Raw genomic sequence first — 13,711 nt, 5'->3', positions numbered from 1 at the left:
TATTTAAAGTTACTCACCTTAGATTTAATATAGAATGGCGATGACTGCTGATGTATTGCTAAGTCCATATTACCATTTGAATTTATGATATTATTACAATTAGTTTGCTCATCTCTGCTGCTTTCATCAGATTGATCAAAATCATCACTATCTTGATCCATTTCTTCTTCCTCCTCCATGTCCTCCTCTTCCTCTGGTATGCCAGTATGTTCATCTTCTTCCTCCTCTTCTTGGTTGCCAGAATATTCTTCATCTACTTCAATAAATCTGTTGTTGTTTTCTTCCAATTGAGATTCATTTCTATGACACAGTCCAGGTTGGCCTTCACCAATTTCCCCATTTCTTGCAACAACTTCATCTTGTTGTCGTAACTGTTGTTCCTCCTCCACAACTCGATTCATCTGCTCTTCATCCACTTGGCTTGATGTATTACCTCGAATAGAACCACCAGTTCGTCGTCTCTTGCTGCCAACAGATATGAGTTCCTGATTCATTTCCAAAAGCCAGTTTGCTACTTCTTGGACCTTCCCTAAACTATCTGAAGATGCAAACGTTTTTACATTCTGAGAAGAGAAAAAGAAGAGAATGGTCACAATTATAAACTTTATTATACTCTTAATTATATAGATTTAGATATTAAGAATATCTCTTAACACAGAATACTTCTTACGTAACATATCAACTTAATTTTATATTGCAATGAACTTATTGCAAATAAAATCTTGTTTCTATGCATTTTAATAGTCTGTTTTATATATTAAATTAAATCTAAGTGGTATAAGAGGAAATATTAAGAACAAAACACTATATGCCCACAGTAATACAGTAAGAATCTTATAGACTATTGTATTTAAATTTGACACTGATGGTAGTGTCAAGTATAATGAAAATATTTTAAATAACGATATACATTTTGTTTTGAAAAATCTATTTCACAACTGATTATGGGATGTGTTTTCTCTAATTATGGAAATACTTTAGGGGAATGGAAATGCATGAAACAATATACACATATGTGTAACTGACAACATAAAAATTATTAAAGATTTTCAAACGTATACAAACATTTAGCTAAAAGATTACAAAAAGTGTTAATAATTCAAAAACCATTCTGTAAATTCTTACAGAAGATGTTATGTCTGCTAAGACCCAGAAGCATTGCTTCTCCATTACGGATCAATATTGTGGAATAAACTCACTTGTAAGATCTGAATAGACTCCACTCTAGTCAACGTGAAAAAGCAGAATTGGCTCTTCCTTCAAACATTAGCATCGAGCATCTGGATTCTACTGTATAGGTCAGGGGTCTGTAACCTTGACAACTTTAAGACTTGTGGACTTCAGTCCCCAGAATTCCTCAGCCAGCTATGCTGAAGTCCACAAGTCTTAAAGTTGTCAAGGTTGCAGACCCCTGGTATAGGTAGTCCCCAGCTTACAACCACAATTGGGACCAGAGTTTTACTCATCAAGTGATGTAGTTATAACTTTGAACTGTCACTAAATTGTCATAAATCAAGAACTAATAATCTATTTTAACCATTTTATTTTAATTGGTATTCAGATTAGCAGGGTATTTACTGTGTTCTACTGTGTTACTGTAAACTGCATAGAATATTTGTAAGTTGGGTTTTACAAACACTGTGAAACAAACAGTGATTCTTAATTAATATTAATATTCTAATCTAATCTAATCTTAGTAATTGACTCCAATCCTAATTTTTCAAAAATATTTAAGAACTGAGGTGGTTTGAAAATCAAAATGCACATTAAATAGTTTTAAAGCCACTTGTCATCAGTTTGATTGTATACTATTTTGTTTATGTTTAGCATACAGTATAAACAAACACTATTCTGTATATAAAAATATAAATGACAAACATTGATAGTTCCCAATGAACTTTTTAAAATTTTATCCTTTTATACAAAGCAAATGAAAAGGCATATATGTGCTATTAAAATATTTTAAGTTGTAAATTAATATTCATTCTAAATTTAAACTAAATCTTCAGGCCAAAGGAGTAATTTCCAATAGTCTTCAGAAATATGAGACCATATTTTTAATCTTTAATGCCTTTTTGCTTTACTGACTGTAGGATTAAGATTTGTAGACCTAAAAAAAACAAGATTATGGAATACTAATTTACATTAAGTGGTAATAAAGAACTAGCTATTGACATTTTAATTGGCTAAGTATATAATATTAGCATAAAACTGGATGAAAATATGACAAAGACTCGAACAAATATTGGAATTCAATTCCTCCAGTTAAACTAAACTGTTTTAGAAATCCCATGGTGCATTTAGGGAGTCTTAATCAAGAAATCAAAGCCAAAGAATCTTTGATTACACAAAAGTACTATTTGGTTCTTTAAATTCTGACAAAAACAAAACAAACTCCACAGCACAATATGATAATACATCAACGATATAATACTGAAAAGCCAAGTAATTTAATTTGTTAACAGGAGATACAGCATCAATTGATCCACTGTAATACACTTTTATTCACTGAATTTCTCTTATGGATGGTATGATATGGAATCTGGTTTCAAGCCAGATTAAAAATGAGAAACATATCACATCAGATGCACTTGCACATTACTCCACTAGGGGGTAGCTCTTTCTGCTTATTAAAATAACTGACAAATTATTTTAAAGCATAGTATGTAACTGAAATCATCAGGTAAGAAACCCCCACAGCAGCTCTTTAATGTGTCATTTTAAAATACACCTTTTATTCTAATGGCAACTAAATAAGGAGTATACAGATCTCAGAAGTATCTATAACGAAATCTTTCTATAAATTTGTTTCCATAAATGTTGTTTGTCTTAGAGTGCCAGTTTTCAGATTGTCTTAATTTCATTAATATCTATTTATTCATGAATATCATGAAATAAAGTTTCAGCAGCTTAAATCATAGGATGTTGTGCTGGAGTGAAGATTATTAACAAAAAATAATTGTTGGGCTACCTAAAATTAGAATACAAAGAAAGTCCAAATACGAAGTTACTAGGACATAGAATTATAATTATCTCAAAAGTCCAGATTGCTAATTTTCTTTATATTCAATTTGATGTCTTGGCTAAATTTGGAACATATATTTTCTATATTTCTAGGAAAAAAGGCTTCAAATTTAAGGACACTTCTCGATCTTTCTTCCAGTCTCCTAATCAGAGCTACTTAAAATTAGTTTTGCAATTAAGAAACCAGGAAAACCCAGGTTAAACTTATGCTTGGCTATGAAACATTCTGTGATTTGGGGTAATCATTCAGTCTCAACCCAGTTAATACATGAAATTATGGTTGACATGAATGGGAGAAGAGATGCTTGCATACCACCTTAAGCTCTGAAAAAAGTGGTTACAGTAATTACATTATGAATTGTTTTACAGAGTCTTGAATTTGATGGCAAGGTAAAGAAAACAGAAGTTTATAACTGTTTCCTAGATTGCATGGGGAGGATTCTTAAGCATTGCTTCCTGAGAGGCATACACAGAATGAATAGGATCTAAATAGAAGTAGACAGTTCTGTACCTAGTCAGGTGCCAAGCTATGTAGATCTTCAAAGATCAAAACTGTTTCTAGAAGCTTACTGCACATGGAAATTATAAAAACTACCTCCCAAATCTTAAAGTGCAACAGTGGATGTCCTTCAGTTAAAGAGAGTAGAGATTAATGAATACAGAATTCCCAGTTTCATCTACTGTCAGCCCACAATTCATGTGCATCTTTATGGAAAAGCAGCAGTTTGTCCTTCTCATCCAACAGATCATAGTCTTACTGTCATTAGCTATATTTTTATATTCCATAAGAATGGTTGGAATAATTCATACTTTCTCAAGCATTTGCTTCATTTTTACTCTGAATGGGGAAGAGGCAAAGCACTCTAAAGTCTGAAGGATTGTTTAAAGCAGGAGTGTCAAAGTCGCAACGTATCATGACTTTTTTGCCATTGTCGGCAATAGAGTGGGCACAGTTTCGCTATGATGCATCCGGCCCGTGGGCCGGCAGTTTGACACCCCTGGTTTAAAGAACGTTTCTCCTAACAAAAAGACTTGAGGTCAAGTTATCCGATTAGTAACCCCTTCCAGATTTATCAAACCTATAATCTTTGACAAAGGTTCTTCTTCAGGTCCCATATCAAATAAGAAAAATATTTGTAGTTATGGGTTTTTTTGTCCTAGATTTCTGACTATTAAAACAATTCATTCTCAAAAGCGTAACTATTTGTACATCTCAACTCTATTTATTCTGATGCTCACTTTATTTTGACCTTATATAATATTTTTTTACCTCTTAGTTTTATTACTCACGTTTATTGTTCCATTTTTGAAGTATAAACCTTTATTTAAAAATAATTATGCTATTATATCACAAATTCTTAAGTAATGAATTTCATACATTAATTATTCATTGTATAAAACTATAATTTTCACTACTAATATATGATATAGATGCAATTTGGTTAATAGTTACAGAATTAGTTATGACAATTCCCTTCAGCAAAGACTTTACTACCAAAAAATATTATAAAGTTTTCTCATAATAGTTCTATTTTGAAGTTGTTATATCAGAGAACTATTTTTACTTTTATTCTCTATTGTTCTATTTTTATTTAATTTATTTATTTATTATTTAAATTTATATACCGCCCTATCTCCCTTACGGGACTCAGGGCGGTGAACAGGCAATAATAAAAATCACAGTAAATATTACATAAAAGCCTGCTCTAAAATATAAAACCCCTAACAAAACCCAATCAAAACTACGCCAGGCCGGCCGCATGGAACTTTATTTACAGTTCTATCCCTAATTACAGTTCTAATCTATCCACCTACTTTTATTGTTCTATATTCTAACTTCATCCTTTATTTTATGATTCTGGAGTTAAATAGATTCACATTCTTGAATCTTCTTTATCTATTTTCCTTTCAATTCTGTCTGGGCTATTCCTTTCTGAGTCTGTGATTTCCCCATCCACTCTGTCCCGTGGCTCATTTATTTGATCTCAGTAGGGGAGAATCTGTATTAACTCTGGCTTCTTACCTCCTTCTTCAAGGCTGCAGCTGCTGTCAGGTACTTAGCCTTCCTGACACTATAAGCTGCAGTTTTCACTCTGGATCATCTCCTATAAAATTCCTCACCTTGCCAGAATCTACCCCTTGGAATTGCAGATTTTCTGGTCCCTTGTATTCTGCCTCTATTCACTATTGGGAGGGAGGGAGTTGGTTGTAATATCACTGCATTATTGTGACTGTTACTGGCACTTGTCAGCTACTGCTATCTGAAAGTTCTGCTGCTTCGTTTTGCTCAGTTGCAAAGCGTTCAGTTCTTTTCTGTGCATTTTTGTTTTCTCCTCAGCTCAGTTTTGCTCAACTGTTCTTTTTTTGCCATTGACACAGCTATGCCCTCTTTTTAAAGGGCACATCAAATAAAATAATCAAAGGCCCTTAAAAGATCATGGAAGAGGGAGGAACACAATTTCTTTCCTGCACATCCTTCATCTAATAGCACATCCTTTCCCATGGAAATTTTTCACTCTTAATTTAGCCATCCCAGGACCTTTCATATGGTATAGACAGGAATAACAAGCATATCAGGAGTCTAAATCAGGGGTAGTCAACCTTGGCTCTTTTATGACTCGTGGACTTCAACTCCAAGAATTCCTGAGCCAGCCATGCTGGCTCAGGAATTCTGGGAGTTGAAGTCCACGAGTCATAAAAGAGCCAAGGTTGACTACCCCTGGTCTAAATGGTTAAATATTTATAGATACAGGTAGTCCTCAACTTATCACCAGAATTGAGACCAGAATTTCCATTGCTAAGATGGTTCCTAAGTGACTCATGTCCAGTTTTATGATTTTTTGCCACAGTTGTTAAGCACTGCAGTTGTTAAATGAATCATGCTGTTGTTAAGCAAATCTGCCATCCCTCATTGACTTTTCTTGTCAGAGGTTGCTTGGGAAAGGTCTCAAATGTAATCACGTTACCCTCAGGACACTCAATTGTTGTAAATACATGCCAGTTGCCAACCACCAAATTTTGATCATGTGACTAGGGAGATGCTGTGACAGGTCTGAGTGCAAAGGCACTTTTTTCAGTGCCACTGTAATTCTGAATGGTCACTAAATGAATGGTTGTACAGGTAGTCCCAACTTATGACCACAATTGGATCCAGACTTTCTATTGTTAAGCAAGACAGTTAAGTGATTTGTGCCTGATTTTATAACCTTTTTTGCCATGACTGTTAAGCAAATCACTGCAATTGTTAAGTGAATCATGTGATCATTAAGGGAATTTGGCTTCCCCCACTGATTCTGCTGATCAGAAGCTGGCTGGGAAGGTCACAAATGGCAATCGTATGACCTATGGATGCTGGAACCATAGCAAATACATGCTGGTTGCCAAGCGCCCAAACTTTGATCCTGTGATCGTAGGAATGCTGCAATGGTTATAAGTGTGAGAACTAATGGCAAATCACTATTTTCAAGGCTGCTGCAATTCTGAAAAGTCACTAAATGAATGGTTGTAAGTTGAAGACTACCTCCACTGCTGCACAACTTTTAAATCTGTGTACATGGCATTGCTAAGATAGCAATAGTACTTAGACCTATAAACCGCTTCACAGTGCTTTACAGCCCTCCCTAAGTGGTTTACAGAGTCAGCATATTGCCCCTAACAATCTGGGTCCTCGGAAGGATGGAAGGCTGAGTCAACCTTGAGCTGGTCAGAATCAAACTAGAGAGAATTACCCTGCAATACTGCATTCTAACCACTGCACCACTACGGCTCTATTTTTTAATGAACAGTTCCATACCTATTACAGAGGTTAGAAGTAAGTATAAGAACTGCAAATCCAAACCCTTTGGCTTGTAAATTGTCTAGTCTATAAATTGACCCTATTTTCCTCCCAGAATGAGCCAAGAACATTATGGACTAACATTTACACCTATGAAAGTATTAGTTACTAAGTGTCTATACAATGAATACTAATTTTATTTTAGTATCATTTAATATGATCTTGAGCTATTGGCCAAAATTATTTAAATGTGATTTATAAGGTAAGTCATATTGCTTCTTGATATGTCACTTAATATTTCATGTGTACATGTAGTTATGTAGAAAGTACTTAAAAAGTAATTTCCTTTTTTATGAGCACTGTCTATAAAGTCCCATCATCACCATGGATGAGAAAAATAGGAAAATGCTACTGATGAAATGGGAACAATTCATACACACAATTCAGAAGCCATGAACTTTCAGTTGTTCCTCCTTAACTATGCCAACCTCTAGGAGGAACTGGCAAATGTTTTTCCTCTGGTCACCCTGCAACTGGATCACCTCCCTGTATTCAGGATGCCCCATCACAGTACCATTACAGGCAAATTTCTTTTTGAATGCTTTCACAAGTTTCTTTTTGTCATAATCATCAGTTGTTAATGTCTTTCTACCATTTCATTGCTGGATCCTTATATGAATATAGTCTTCAGTCCTTGCCGGGAGTAAGTTGTCACCCTTAGTTGCATCAGCAAAGGAGTCAAAGGATTGGAGGTTCTGGATAGTGGACATGCGCTTCTGTGGCTGGGCACCGCTCGTGGGGAAAAGGCCGCAGCTAGTTTTGCCGGGTACTCCCAGGTTCAGTAGTGGGGAAAAATAAAGGAAAAAATGCAAACTAGCAAAACCTGAAGGGCAGAGAAGACGCAGCTGGGGGGGGGGGAACGGGGAGGCAGCAATGGCGGCAGCAGCAGCAGCTACAACAGCAACAGCGACGGTCACTCACAAAATGGCTGTCATATTGTATTTCGGCTGTCATTTTCGGGTGTCATATTGTAAGCCACTTAAATGGTTGAACTCTGCAATATTGGCCACATATTTATATACTGATACAAAAACTATTGAAAATGAAATTAGAATGAGCACAAACAGACTAACAAATTATATGAGAGAAGAAAAGTAGTTAGCATCAACACAGGGATTTATGAAACTGTAAATCATAGAAAAGAAATGAAAGAGATCAGAAAACTGAAACCACAAAAGAATTATAAACTGATATCTCAGATATTTTACCTTTAGGATCTATTACAAATAGTTGGCTGTTTTCAAATGGAAGAAGGGCTATTAATATGATTTCCAAGATTTTTTTTCATTTTACTATTTAAAGTTCAATTAGTTCCTCAAAGGCTTACTTCACAGAGTAAAAAGCCTACAAGTTTTCCTCGATTCATGACCAGTTGCTTAGCGACCGTTCAGAGTTACAATGGACCTCCCCAAAAAGCTACTTACGACTCAGTCCTGAAGTTATGAATCTCGCTCCGCAGTCATCTCACATTTGGGTATTTGGCAACTGGCTCACATTTAGTACCATTTGCAGCCCACCCTGGTATACATAATTACAGTACTTATATATGCACTTTATACCCTTTAATATATTTTAAGATTCCAAATAAAAGATTCAGCAAAAAATAAGACATGTAGATTAATTTATATTCTAGCTTCCTGTATTTCATTCTGTAATTTTTTTGTCTATGAATTAAATAATATTTAATATTAATGGCCAAATTACAGAATAAAGGTTCACAGTTAACAAAAATAAAGTATGTAAATAGAAATAAAAATTCTTTTAGTAAGAAAACTAAGAAGAGGTAAGTGAATAGGATAAATGAATACAGCAATTTTTTTTTACAAAAGATGGGCAGTGTGGAAAAGTGATAAATACAAACAATTACTGGGACCAAAATGTAAAGTACATTATTACCATAGAGCAGGGATGTCAAACTGCCGGCCCATGGGCCAGATGCATCATGGCGAAACCGCGCCCACCCCATTGCTGGCAATGGGGGGAAAAAGTCGTGATACGTCGCATCATATGATTTTGCGAGTTTGACACCCCTGCCATAGAGCTATGGTAAAGAACACCTAAAAAATATTCTTCTGACTCTACATCATCTTTATATTTAGTAACAGCTGAAGCAGCAATATAGATGCTTCACAGAACTAATTAGATTACTTTCTGTTTCAAGGTAAATTGATATATGCACTCCAAAGAAAAGAACACTGTCATAAATGCCACCAATTTAATCTATTAATGTAATGAGATTTAAACTTTCCAGATGAATGAAGTGAAATGAGGCCAAGAATATATTCAACATGACTAAAAATAATATTATTTCTTATAAATAAGATTTCCTGCACCATATAACTGTTTTACTTCCAGAACAGTTTTGTTTTTATTATAATATATATAATGTAAATGCACATTTATGCAGGCTTTAAAAGAGGAACCCAGAATTCATAAGCAGCATGGAAAAACGTTTTAAGAACAGAATCATCTTCATGGTTAGATATATGTAAAACATTTTTATGGCAAAAGAAATAAAGAATTGTGCTGATATGAAGTGAAAGTCTTCAGTGATCCACCTCTTGGCTTAAAATAATCATTCTATAATCTCAAATTTCACTTTTTCAATACATGTAAGAAAATATTTTAGCAATGGTCTATATATTTTAGCTACCAAATATACATGTAACATAGAAGTAGGAACAAACTATTTGTTGATATAAATCTAGTTTGTAGTTTATTTTCTTCATATCTATATCTTTTTTGTGTATGTGTTTTGTAAGTGAAGAATGCTTGCTCATTTCACTAAAAAAATTTGCAGTATTTTGAATAGCTTCCACAATGTAAATTTTGAATAGCTTCCACAATGTAATCTTTTTTCAATCTAATAATATTTTTTACTAGAACAGATTCTTCTTCCCCTCAAGTTGCTTTCAGGAGATTCCAAACAGGCCAAGATTCCTCAACATATCACAGATGCTTTGAAAAAGAAACTTGCTTATCATGCTGTTTCTTGGTTGCATGCAGAGCTTCATTTTTATATTGTAAGTAAATCATTGCCATTATAGCAGGTCATTAGTGAAAACCTATCTTTTTCCCATCATAAAATCATTGTGTAGTGCATATTTCTAGACTGAAGTTCTGAGGACAAGTTTGTTTGTTTTTCTTTTCATTGTTATATATGTCACTCAGGGAATTTTTCTGACTGAGCAGCTTGGTATATAAGTTTTAAATAGATTTTTCCCAATGAACAATCATGCTAACTGGATTGAAATAGATTAATTGCCAATTCTAATACTGGAGAACCATACAGAATACAGTTAATCATGGACAGATAAAAGAAAGAAAATAGTTTGAACAGTTTTCAGTTTGAATTGTGCTACATCAGTAAACTCTTCCTAGCAGATTCAGTGTTGGGACTTCATATATTGGGACACAAGGTAATGCAGCAAACTTACTTCATAACTGTGAGGCAGCCAATTTTTCCACTCTACATTATGATAGGAAAGCAACAACAGTAGAGTACAATAATTACAGTGCACTATTTTAAAAAGGCAATTTCAGCAGAGCTTGAAACTAGAGAATGTGGTTGTGAGAGGAGAAACAGTGAAAAGGAAGAAGCTGATTATTAGTAAAGGTAAAGACTGAATGTAAAATGAGAGTGGTTAAGGTGCTGGTCTGGAAACTGAATTCTAGTCCTGCCTTAGGCATGAACCTCTCCTTTCTATGTTGTTATAAGAAAATGAATGTTCTGTCACAAAGTATTATTTTCTTTTAGAAAAAAATCAGTTCCAATCTCTACCTTTTTCAAAAATGCAAACACATTTGTTTTTCATTATACTTTATTTCACCTGTGTTTTATTGCCAATATAGTTACAATAATATATAAGTTACACAGATATGTGATTCATTTGGTAGACTCTGGAACTTCAGAAATTGATGAAAATTGGCATTGACAATGAAGTGAATGTGTCCTCTTACAGAAAGCATACTAAACATGGGAGCCATCATATGTTATTCAATTAGCATTAAAAAATTGCATGGTGTCAGAAAATTTGCTTTTAGTCACTACATTTAGCCATTTTGTTGATGTATTCTTTTACAATATCTAACTAAAGTCTGTTACCAGGACTATATTTTATGAAGATATTTATTTATTTATTTATTTATTTTATTAAATTTATATCTCGCCCTTCTCCTTGCGGACTCAGGGCGGCTAACAATCGAATAAAAATACACAGATAACATTACAAGATTAAAATTAATTAAAAAGGAAATATTTAACTGTGATCTAATTAAAATATAATTAAAACCCCCTCTAAAAATTTCCCCTAGGCCAGTCCTGCAAGCTGGAATAACCATGTCTTAAGGGCGCGGCGGAAGGAAGNTTAAAATTAATTAAAAAGGAAATATTTAACTGTGATCTAATTAAAATATAATTAAAACCCCCTCTAAAAATTTCCCCTAGGCCAGTCCTGCAAGCTGGAATAACCATGTCTTAAGGGCGCGGCGGAAGGAAGGGAGATCAGGGATCACCCTGATCTCTGGGGGTAGTTCATTCCAGAGGGTGGGAGCTCCCACAGAGAATATTGTAAAGAATAGTAGTTCTTTTTAAAATGCAGTTCAAATAAAATATTGTAGTCATTATGACTTTGTTTAGAAAGCATTTCAATTCATCTTCCAGTATTCAAGATAGGATTGAAAAGGAAGAAAAGTAGTGTGATGCCTTAAAAATATATCACCACCCCCAAAAAGAAAAGCTTGAAGCCATTAAGACAATATAGCAATATGTATGCCATCTGTGTAATTATATTATCCTATTTTATATATAATTTAAAGGCACTAGACAAACATGCCTCCTAGAACCTGGTTTAACAAATAATTGGTATGTGGTTTAATCCAATGCCCTCCAGATGTTTTGAATGATGATGTTGTATGGCTTTATGGCAGGTTTAGTTCCAAAAATTTAGAAACCACCATCTGGTATACATTTACTTTGAGCAGTCTGAAGATAGAAGATTGCTGTAGAGTGTAGACCATTCAGATCAACTTCTAGTACAGATATAACTCCATGAAATATTCAGGTTACAAAGCACAAACATCAACAAATACAAAAATAAAGATCTGGTTGCTAGGTTCTCTTATTGAAGTTTCAATAAACAATCTGAAACTCACTAGGTTTTCTCTATCTCTGGGGTCTCCTATTTTGCCATCCAGGTACTTGCTTAGGTAGCCCTCCAAGCCAAGCTAGCTGCATTTCAATTCTCTTGTATTCTGATTTAATGGTCTTATTCATTATGGCCTGGCTACTAAGTCAGGTATCTGCAAATAATTTCCAGCAATCAAAATAAGCATGATATTTGGGCAAGGCATGTGTTTAGAAAAGGGATAAAACCCTCTATAATTTGGGGAGCATTTTCCTATCAGTTGATATGAAAACACATCACAATAAGGATTCTCAGGAATCTACATCATAAAATTCAATAGTCTTATACCAAAACACAATTCTATTACAATACATACTACCAATAAATAAATGCACTTTCAGAGTTTGTAAAAGACTGATAAGCAGTCAAACTTAGTTAAGTTTTTGGCAGAGAAAATGGGGGGGGGAGAGCTATCTTCAGAAATCTGAAGGGCTGTCACATTGTAAATGGTTCAAGCCTATTATCACCTACTCCAGAAGGTAAGATTAGAACTAACAAGATGAAATTTCAAGAATGTAGGTACAGATTAGATATTAGAAAAACCTGTTAACAATAAAACCTGTCAGTCAGTGGAATAGGTGACTTGATAGAGCAGTGTTTCTCAACCTTGACAATTTTAAGGCATGTGGACTTCAACTCCCAGAATTCCACAGCCAGCAATGCTGGCTGTGGAATTCTGGGAGTTGAAGTCCACATGCCTTAAAATTGTCAAGGTTGAGAAACACTGTGATAGAGTGATTTCTTCCTCTTCACTGGAGGATTACAAATAGGTTAGGTAGTTATTTGGGGGGGGGGATATAGCAGTGAATCCTGTAGTGTGCAAGGGATTGGACTTGATTTTAGGTCCTTTCTAATTCAGGCTCAAATATATTTTTAAGCCAGAAGTTTTACAAGGGTAATGCATAGGAAAAGATTTTTCTTTAGAACAGAAGAAGCAGAAACTTACCTATTAAATCATATTTTTTCCCATTTAATAACTACTCTCATTTACTTTTTACTTTTTTCTATTTTTAGAATTTACAAATTCTGTGGAACCTAACAGTTATTTGATCACTAAAAAAAAGTAGATTAAATAGATTAATAGCAATAGCACGTAGACTTATATACCGCTTCACAGTGCTTTACAGCCCTCTCTAAGCAGTTTACAGAGTCAGCATATTGTCCCCAATGATCTGGGTCCTCATTTTATTGACCTTGCAAGGATGGAAGGCTGAGTCAACCTTGAGCCAGTGAGAATTAAACTGCCAAACTGCAGGCAACCTGGACTCAGCAGAAGTAGCCTGCAATACTACCTCACCACCATGGCTCATAATTAAAACCTCAAAATATTATCCAAATAGGGGATTTTAAAAAAACTTTAAGAGGCCATGATGCTAATCATAATACAACTGATTGAAATTCAAAATCTGATATTTACTGCAGTATATACTATACAAAATCTTTGCATCTCCAAGTTACTACTGTAATCCTCAACTTATGACCACAATTGAGCCCAAAATTTCTGCTGCTAAGCGAGACATTTGTTAAGTTATTTTTGCCCAATTTTACAACCTTTCTTGCCACAGTTGTTAAGTGAATCACTGCAGTTGTTAAGTTACTAACATGATTGTTAAATGAATATGGCTTCCTCATTGTCTTTGCTTATCAGAAAGACGCTAAGGTGATC

General features: G+C 34.4%; 1 protein-coding gene and 1 pseudogene across 1 annotated transcript in view; both read right to left on the bottom strand.

The window, feature by feature from the left end:
• The window catches only part of LOC107296281 (F-box/WD repeat-containing protein 7-like), a 12,776-nt gene extending 12,222 nt beyond the window's left edge, over window positions 1–554 (bottom strand). The window contains exon 1 of the mRNA XM_015825631.1: window positions 18–554. Coding sequence (XP_015681117.1) covers window positions 18–494 — 477 coding nt within the window. The 5' untranslated portion in view covers window positions 495–554. The remainder of the gene's footprint in view (window positions 1–17) is intronic.
• Window positions 555–7,242: 6,688 nt separating this feature from the next.
• On the bottom strand, window positions 7,243–7,569 carry LOC107296399 (annotated as a pseudogene).
• Between the last annotated feature and the right edge of the window lie 6,142 nt (window positions 7,570–13,711).

The sequence above is a fragment of the Protobothrops mucrosquamatus genome, unplaced genomic scaffold (assembly GCF_001527695.2).
Source record: "Protobothrops mucrosquamatus isolate PMUCROS unplaced genomic scaffold, P.Mucros_1.0 scaffold_201, whole genome shotgun sequence".
Lineage (NCBI taxonomy): Eukaryota > Metazoa > Chordata > Lepidosauria > Squamata > Viperidae > Protobothrops > Protobothrops mucrosquamatus.
Note: the sequence above shows the minus strand (reverse complement) of the source record. Positions and strands in the feature narration are given on the sequence as shown.